Source organism: Thunnus albacares, chromosome 16 (genome assembly GCF_914725855.1).
Source record: "Thunnus albacares chromosome 16, fThuAlb1.1, whole genome shotgun sequence".
Taxonomy (NCBI): Eukaryota; Metazoa; Chordata; class Actinopteri; order Scombriformes; family Scombridae; genus Thunnus; species Thunnus albacares.
The window spans coordinates 15,322,869-15,332,824 of NC_058121.1; the positions used below are offsets into that span (position 1 = coordinate 15,322,869).

The 9,956-nt window shown below is 41.4% G+C and overlaps 1 protein-coding gene across 5 annotated transcripts in view; it reads right to left on the bottom strand.

Moving 5' to 3' along the window:
* The window catches only part of eya4 (EYA transcriptional coactivator and phosphatase 4), a 52,504-nt gene extending 42,959 nt beyond the window's left edge, over window positions 1-9,545 (bottom strand). For all 5 annotated transcript variants that reach the window (XM_044376637.1, XM_044376634.1, XM_044376635.1 and 2 more), the window contains exons 1-2: window positions 9,147-9,545; window positions 5,016-5,076 (exon numbers count right to left, since the gene is read on the bottom strand). In XM_044376637.1, the coding sequence (XP_044232572.1) occupies window positions 5,016-5,048 (33 nt within the window). In that variant the 5' untranslated portion in view covers window positions 5,049-5,076; window positions 9,147-9,545. The remainder of the gene's footprint in view (window positions 1-5,015; window positions 5,077-9,146) is intronic.
* Between the last annotated feature and the right edge of the window lie 411 nt (window positions 9,546-9,956).

Genomic DNA, 9,956 nt, shown 5'->3' on the forward strand with positions numbered 1-9,956 from the left:
TAGTTGAAGTCCTGGTCTGGAGTATTAAGGAAGTATAGAGACCCAGGTCACAACCCATCTGGCCTCGTCGACCCCTCTGCTACCTCTCTGATTCTCCGCTGCAGAGAGAGAAATCCAATCTCCCAGCAGAGCAGCAGAGGAAGTTCTCGCGGCGGGCAGGGCAGGCAGGTTCCTCCGTAACCAAAGCACAATTGTTGCAATTTCATTTCCTTCCCAGCAAAATGAGGAAATATGCTCCTTTTTGTGTAACCAATGGCAGATGAATGTTTGGCCAGAAGAGCAAGCTGAACAAAAGGTGGGCTGTGCTATCAAGGGTTTTATTTATGGAAGTTGGATCAAAGAATAAAATGTTTTACTATCTCACCAAGGACTTCATGCAGTCATGCAATGTAAGGGTTTTTACGTGCTTGGACGAGTTCACTGTTATTACTGGTAACGTTTCTTGAAGGCTCCACTTCTATTCAAATGATTGTATTGCATAAAAACTGCTCAGTAGAGAGAAATGTAACATAATGTGCTTTTTCTTACAAACTATTTGAGTGATCAATAAAGTCAGGACTCATGAAACATTGCATCCTGATCGACTTCCATTAAACAAGCATGGTCACAAAATGAGACAGTCTCCACTCAGATGACCTCAACTCTCCCACACCACCGAAGAAAGTATATGTGTATAACAGAGAAAGAAACACCTACACATGCATATACTCTCACACAGACACACACAGCAGACACTCAAGCACACATATCGTGTGGTTTCCTGTCTGGTGCGTTCCTCTAGAAAACCCACGCCGGTTGCTCTGGGTTTCTAGATGGATTCTCCAGTCTGTTTGGGGGGTTTGACTCTGTCAGACTGCGATTGGCTCAGTGGTTGTCTGTGACCCGCTGACCTCACACCTAGCTGGCTTTCCTTAGCCAGCCAGACTTTTACACATGAGTTATATATTGGCTGACCCAAGGCAAGAACTGAGTGGGTTTTGGGGAAAGGCAGATGCTCTGATCGTTCAAAGCATCTTAGTCAAAATTGAGAGATTTTCACATGAACAAAGGATTACTCTGCCTATTCACTGAATGGACCCAGTTTCACAAAATTCAGCATAGTTCTGCAAAAGGACAAAATACACCACTTACAACAGTTAAACTCCACCAGCAAACATTACTTTGTAAATATAGCAAATGGAGAGTATAATAAAGGGAGAGTCATATCTGTACGGTAAATATGAAGCTACAGTCAGCAGCCGGTTAGCTTAACTTTAAAAAACAAACCAGCCTGCCAGCACCGCTAAAGTTTACTAACTAAAACAATATGTCTTGTTTGTTTAATCTGTACAAAAAAAGTGTAAAAACAGCAAGTTGTGGTTTTATGCAGATATATTTGTATCTTTGGACATAGGCATGCTAGCTGTTTCCCTTTGCTTCCACTTTTTAGCCAAGCTAACCAGCTGCTGGCTGTAGCTTCATATTTAATGGGCAGACATGAGAGTGGTGTCAATCTTCTTATCTAACGCTCAGCAAGAAAAGGGAATAAGCATATTTCCTAAAATGTCAAGGTATTTCTTAAATGTAAAAACATTGACATCATCCTGATGTTGAGTTACAGCGTTTGCTGCAGTCTCCACATTTTCTTCTCTTTTTAACTCGTATCCTTCTCCTTTGCCGTAGTTATTAGCCATAATTCAATCAAGAAGAATGACTTTTATGTCATGAAAATATTGAGTGTCCTGAATATTTTATTCTCTCACACTGCGGTGACTAGAAGTCTGAAAGGCAGACCCTCAGCAACACTCAGCTGTCAACTAAACATAAATCGTACAAGAATCACTGTACACTAAGCTGAAATTGAAGTGGACCTCGGTGCCACAACTAGGATGCCAGCCTACTAGAGGGATGCCAGGGGGTAGCTGTTACACTCCACACTCCTGTGATCCGTCCACATGCCTTGTCGCCGGGCAGATTTTGATTCTCTCTATGACGCCAATGCAATCTTGGCAATCAGGGTTGGGCCGTGCTCACATTTAGCTACTGCTGCTGCATGTAAGTTTGTGTGAATGCGTCTGTATGGGGTTGTAGGGGTGAAAGAGGGGTGCAACCTGACCCCCTTCCTCCTCTAACTTGGTCCATGCACTCTCACTCTCTCTCTCTCTCTCTCCGTCTTTCTGTCTCTCTCTCTCTCACACACACACACACATACTGGGACAGCTGCCATACTCTGGGCCTCTCCCAGCGCACCAGAGGAAAAGGCTATGGCTAAAAGAACCTTTTTTCCCCTCTTTTTTCCTCCTCCTCCATCTCTCTCACTTTTTTCTTCTGGTGGCCATGCATTAAAATCCTGCAAGGCTCCCCGGGGTCAACAAACACCACCGCTCTCCCCCCCCCCCCCCCCGTCTCTCCCTGCTTCCTCCACCAGACTTCAATCAGGGCTCTGTCAGATCAAGAGGCATTGAGGGACTGTGTGTGGGGTTTGTGTGTGTATATTTGTGTGTGCATACTAAACACTGCTAATACAAATTTACGATCTAGTTAAATTCATAAGACATTTGATCCAAACAGCAAGAAAAAGTCATCATCATCGTTGTCTTTTCATCATCATCTCACCATGTATCAATCAAAAAACAAAAAACGGTTATCACCTTTTCTCCACAGCTAAACAAGTATGTGACAACAGGTGGAGTGAGACCGTTAAACAAGCTAAAAGTAGCATTAAGAGGCTAACCACTTTTGGCCCTGCCTCAGGCTCCTTCCAGAGCACTCCCCGAGGACCACAGACGGCAGGCTGGCCTTCGGCAGGCAGGCAGCCAGAGAGGACGTATGACCATAACCCAGATGACGCGTGATGGAGGTGGTGGGAAAAGGGTGGGGTGGAGGAAGTAAGGGGAAGGGGGACTTTAAAGGGTAGAGGGGGACGGGCGGTATCAGGTATCAACAGACAACTCCCCGAAACTTTGTGTGTGAGGTCTTGTGCTGTTTTCTTAGTCACCCGAGACACGCCTGTTTCACTGAAGCAGTGCGGAGAAAGAATTAGCCACTTTCAGTTTAAATATTGAATAGGAAAAAAAAAAAGAGGAAAACATTCTGAGGAAATGAATTTCACTTATAGTTTCGTGTTCGGTTAAATTGAATTTGTAAAAGCTGTCATTCGTAATTTGAGGTTCAGGTGTAATCAAAGTGAGACAATAAGCACAAAACTGCAAACGAAATTTCAGTTTTATCAGCTAAAACATAATTTGAAAAAACGTTGAAACAGAACAGGAAGACTATTTACAGTATACAAAGCTGATGTTGTAATATATGTGTAATGTATATGAATATCATCCTCATTTTGGTTATTTTATAGGCTGCATGACAGTTAAGTGAAAGCTTCCTCTTGCTCGGGCCAATATTTCCACATTACTGATGATATTTTCTTATAGACTTTGTCACTCTGCCCAACAGAAATGTACACACAATTTTGTCAACCACATTTATATCCGTGAGGGTAGATAAAATATTAGACACAAGTCTCAGTATAACACAATATAATCCAACAGCGCCACAGACTAGAGCCTCCAAAATGACCATAAAGTTGAACATTTCCAACGAGAGCTGAACATTAAAACCTTCATGATGGTCGGATTTATTGCAGGGCTTCTTCATTTTAGCTAGGTGTACCATAAACTGGCTGCTGAGTGTAAATTATACACAGTACACCCAAAATTTGGAATGATACAGAGACGCTAATTGAAAAATGATATCTATAACAACAAAAAAATCTTTAAATCATGCAAATTAGCAACTTTATAAGCTATTCCTGAATGTTTTGAAGCAAAAACAAAAAGGTAAAGACCAATCTCAGGTCTACAAGCCTTTCGCTCTGTGTGATAAGATTAAAATCTCTGTCCGTGCTCTGAGGTCTCATTTCCAACCTGAACAATTAATCAATGTCTTTGAGCTGCAGCTCAAATTCACATTATAAATGACATCACTGCCCTATTTAAAGCAGGTGAAGTAATTGTGGAATATGGACATCAATATTTGATATTTGGATGGCAGCAAGAAAAGATGAATGCTCCTCTTTCTCTTTCTTTACTTCCTTCTCTTTCTTTCTTTTTTTTTTCCTGTGTGTTTGTGTTTTGTGTGTGTGTACTGTATGTGTGAGTGACAGTACTCCACTGGGGTCAGCCTGTAATCTAAGCCAGGGCGAGTCTGACAGAGCAACACAAAAAGTGGGGAAAAACAACATACTTCATGTGCTCTGTCCCACTTTGCGCTATTATTACTGTCGAGGCTGGCAGGTCAGAGGGAGAGAGGGAGAGAGGGAGAGAGGGAGAGAGAACGAGGCTTGATGGAGGAGGAGGAGGAGGAGGAGGAGGAGGAGGAGGAGGAGATGAAATTACACCTGTTCTGGTGGCTGACTAACGACTTTGAAATGCGAGTGGACCTCGCTCGCCGCCAAAATCATTTTCCCAACAATACGGCCTGATCTTTAAACAAGCAGAACTGGGACGCTGCGCTGACGTGACGCAGAGGTAACCTGCTGTGCTGAGACACTAACAAACCCTCAGGCTCAGTGTGTGTGTGTGTGTGTGTGTGTGTGTGTGTGTGTGTGTGCGTGTGTGTGTGTGTGTGCCTAAGTGTGTGACTGAGGTCTGAAAGATATGTTACAGATAAAAACTTTTTCAATTTAGTTAAACAGTCATTTAAACGCCTGTGGATTCGCTAGTGTTACATGCACACATATGCTTACAAAATTCACACACACACACACACACTTCCTAAATTGATGTCTGTGTCCAGCATTGTTTCTAATGAATTCACTCAGACTACTGCCATATGGTTACTGTACACTCACTGAACCACATCTGCTGTGTGTTAGCGTACACACACACACACACACACACACACACACACACACACACACACACACCACACACACACACATCTCTCCATTGCGCGTATACCTCAGTCTTGTGTGGTCAATACAAGGTAAACCCACCCACCCACACACATTCGCATGCATACAGTAGCGTTTAACTCACCATCTGTTCGTTGAGGTCCTGTGAGGCCTCCATGGCTTCTTGTGTTGTGATCCACCACACACTTAAGGGGCAAAAATGAGACAATAAAATGTGCGTTAATGAATATAAAATGAAAATGTCACCTTTTTCTATTTACCTGTGCACAGGTTTAATGATAAATGGTCACCTCTGCTAACATTGTGTTGATGAAAATCACCAGAATAAAATTTTAAACACTAGTTTGGGGGTTTGCCAAATGTATTCACTTATACATTGTGGATGAAACCACCCACCTTACTGCATGAATTCCTTTTGTTTTACATGTCTGTGCGCATCTGTCGGTTAGACCCTCTGTCAGTGTGTTTATGTGTGAGCAACAGGAGACTGAAGGAGGGAAGCGGCAACGTTAACTTCAGCATATCATCTTCAGCCGAGGGTGAAGTGGAGAGATAATTGCAGAAGTAAATATCAACAATGAAAATGGAGAAGTGTAAATGATACGGCTGCTTGGCTGGCTCTGGACCACAGACACAGTGGCTGGCTAGCACACGAAGACAGTGAGTGACCCTATTAATACTAGACAGGAGACAGGTTGGTGCAGGAGTCAGGAGGGATGGTGAGGCCGAGGTGATTGTCTGCAACTTAAGAGTGATTAGATGTGGTGTTGCGTTCAGGGTACTGCGAAAAAATGATAGACAGGAATTACAGCGTATCCTTGTCTTTTTTTTTTTTTTTTTTTTGCTACTGTCATGCAGGGTGGAGGTGGGAGGGGTGAAGCTGCAACAAAGGCTGACTGAAAGAATGGAAAACAATGCCATCACCCCAACAGAACAGCACAAAATGGCTGCTCTCTGCTATATTGTGCAAAGGCCGTCGGAAGAGTTTGACAGCTGAGCAAAAGAGTAAGGTGCACAGACACGCACACATGCAAAAGCCCTTCCCTGTCATTAGATCTGTGGTTCCCAGAAAGCTCGGAGTAAGGAGTAACAGTCAATCATTTCACGCAGTTTTGCTCATATTTTTTTTTTGTAAATGCTTTTGCTCTATTTCACTTCAGCTTACAAACCTTTCTCTGCACCTGCGCTTTGACCCAGTTCCAACAGGCTTTCTTTTCTGCACTGTGTAATGAAGGAATTGTGTTATACAGTATGTTCAGTTAAGTGAATGATTTGTTCTTCCTTGGAATTTGTGTGTGCCAAATTCAAGCCTACTTGAGCACCAAAAAGAAATTAACTTTACACTATATGTGTGTGTGTGTGTGCGTATGTTGCATGTGATACAAAAGACAGTGGAAGACAACTGGTCACTATTACACACTTAAGTAACTGATTAATATTTTAAATGCCAACTTAATCTAAAGTTTGCCCCAGAACAAACAGTGCACAAGTTACGTTATGTGAGAGGTACAACATAAGGTAGATATCCTTCAAAGAAGACACATATCCTGTACTGCTGTGTGTATGTGTGTGTGTGCGCGTGTGTGCGTGCGTGTGTGCTCGTGCGTCGCCGAGTTTTCTGGCTCGATCCCTTAAACTAACTGGCATCCTTTTAATTTTTCATAGCATTCAGCTCCTCCTCGCCTGAAACCGAAGACAATAATGCGTCTCTCAGGTGAATTGATTTGTGCCCAAGCCTCCCTCCCTCACCCCGTCACCCCCTCCCCACCTCCACCTCCAGACCCCCCTCCCTTTCCCCCCCTCCTTCTCCCTCTCCCTCTCTCACCTTTGTGGAGGACAGACTCTATCTGGTTGCCTTTCACTCACTCTCTCTCTCTTTTCAAGTTTATTCTCTCCAATCAAGGATGCATTGGACAGTAAACTCCAATAAATTTAAGTTTATTTTATGAGTAGTGAACATTTGTCTAAGTTTAAGGGCAATAAAATGGTAAATTTATAACAGATTGTGATACTCATAGGGAGTATCAAAGTACTGCAGCTTAGAATAAGTCTTAAGAAAGTATAAAGTTTGCTTTTTAAATATTCTTACATTGCTAATTGTTTTTTTTTTTTGTGTGTGTGTATCTTGCTACACATCATTGCCTCGCATGGCCCTAAAACCATCCAGCAGGCCAGTTAATCTGACACTGCAGGGAATCAATAATGACTGCCATTTCCTTCAGCGGCCCAGAAGAGAGAATTATATTTCTCACTATGGCTATTGACAGCGACATGAGAAACACATATGGGACAGCGGAGGATTAGAAAGTGGACTGCACAGCCACACTGTGGTAATTTCACGCTATAAAAGCCGAAGAGGAGAAGAATGTTGAACAAACCGCAGACTGCTGGCTGGAGAGGTTGTAGTGAAAAGTCACAGGTCGGCTGAAACTATATTGACGGAGCAATCTGGGGTTTTTTTTTCTATGCACGAATCGATTTTTTTTAAATGTCTCTTTATTTATAAAGCCAGTTAAGGAATCACTTGCCAAAACGTGTGTTTTTTTTTCTTTTTTCATATCATACAGATTCTTCTCTTCGTGCCGTCGTGTGGTGCAGTTTGTCACCAGGCTCATGTCCTCAACTCTAAATGTAACTGAGCCGCACTAATAGGAGCAGCAGCAACGATGGGACACATAATTTTAATTGTGGGACTCAAATAAATAGTATTTTAAACAAGTTAAACATGTCTTATTTGAGCTGAATATTTTACCCAAACTATATAATTTCCAAGAAAAAACCCCCCAATAAAAGCTGATGAAAATTTAAGAGAGTCAATATTTGAATGTGTGAAGATGTTTCTTTATTATTGGCAAACAATTATAAACTATTGATTAAATATTTTAATGTACTGCACCTATTCTAATTATAGAGAACATTTTTTTTAAAGTTCAATCTTATTTAAAAGGACACAAGTGTCTCAGGTAATTATCGCAGGTAAAATTTAAACGATAGACATGAAGAAACAAAACAAAAAGGAGTAACCTGGATAAAAATACGCTTTATCATAAATTGATGTATAATTTGGAAAACGGTGAGCAGATTATTTCCCTTCCTCATAATGCAACACGTCTAATTACATTCATGGTCTTTATTTTAAATGGTCCAGCAGGTCTTTGATTCTTTTTTTTTTTTAAAGGCCAGAACAATTGTTTCAGATGTGCAGGACTTTCCCGAAATCTCCACAATCCAAACACCATCCATCTCTTGCGCATTAATGCGCGTTGGTTAAGTATGAGTCCTTAATGTGAAATCTAATCTGTATGGATTACGGCGCAGTAGGCCTATCAGATTTTGAGTCGGCGTGTATAACTTGTCATGTCGTTAGCTGCAGGCCAATAGCCAGTGGCCTTTCAAGCCCTTAGAGCCCGGCCGTGGTATAAGATTCCCATTTCCTGCATATCAAATATAAACACAAACTCCACGTGGGATGAGAGGAGAGATCGGGAGAAACGGCGGACACGCTGAGGGATGCAGCAGCAACTCCTCCATGTGTCCACTGATGAGGTCTGAATACAAAGATGTTGAAACCACACTGACCTGCATTCAGTGCTTTTCATGTGGCAAATAATCACCAAATACAAGCTAATCTATTGTCAGAAAATTTTTAACCTTTTTTTTTCTTAAGAAAAATAAATCATAGATGTAACATCCGTTTATTTTAAGAGTCTCTGTTTAAATTCTTTACTTACTGTTAAAATATATTTATATTAATCCATAAACTGTGCGTAAAGTCTTCAATAGGTGGATGAAATTATGGTTTAACCTGCCGAGGTCCCGGGGAAGAGATGAAATTTGGGTTCTTCCCCCACTGACATAAATGAAAAATGGACACAGACTTAAAATTTGACAATTCAGGTTACATGTAGTCTCTTTTTTAAAAATGCTGATGGAAATGTAATTACAACAAATTTACGCAGAGAAATTTGAGATCTTGTCATCATTGTAAATTGTGAAAAATCAACCTGTTTACAATTCGTTGTTGGAGGAAAATCATTTTAAACTGAGGGATGTTTTAAAATATGCTTTGTTCGTTATTTGTAAGAATTCATGAAACTGAATCAAAGCTAATAAAGTTATCGAGTCATCATCCTCAGACTTCAGCAACCTGAACTGTCACTGACCTCACAGCCTATTTGGCAGAATAAAACCACTCATATGTCACTGTCTGAAATGTAAAAATAAATAAATAAATAAAATTAAAAAGTGAACATACCTGTGTTCAAATTATTTTCACTGCAAGAAAGAAATCAGCTCCCAGATTTCCTTCAGTTCTTGCAAACGCTCATAATCAAATGCAGTGCGGTCGCTGCACAGCTCTCCCTGCTGTTTGCAGGCTGTCACTGACTGGATCAAAACACTTCAGCCACTGCTGGCCATTGCCAGCAAGAGTCCAAAAACAAGCCCGAAGAGTTGTCTAGACTCGAGCGGACAAATTTACAAAGTCAAACCCAAGTCCCGGGACTCAGTTTCGGTGACCAGACTGCTCACTTCTGCGGGGAACACCATTATTTTCAGTCCGCGTCCCAAGTTTGAGCACCAGGCTGTTCAGAGGCATTAGGCTCAACTTCATTATTGAGGACCGTGCTGCTGCGCATGCGTCCAGCTGCCATGCGGACACTATTGGGCAAGCGTCCAAAGGAGTAATGGGGTTCAGAGGGGAGGGAGGGGGGGATACCAAAATGACATTCTTATTAATAGTTAGGCCCAAATGACGTGCTCACAGTTTTATTTATCCCATCAGAGCAAAAACAACGTGCACTCACTTACTCACTCACTCACTCTCTACCTATCTATCTATCTATCTATCTATCTATCTATCTATCTATCTATCTATCTATCTATCTATCTATCTATCTATCTATCTATCTATCATTTTCTATAATTTGTGTACTCAGAAGAACCATTCTTTTTTATTTTTGACTGTCCTTCTTTATTCCTACATAAAAGAAAATAAAACAAGTGAGCGAAACATTTCAAAATCATAAGCAGGATTTTTTTTCTTTTGAACACACTGTAAGGCTTT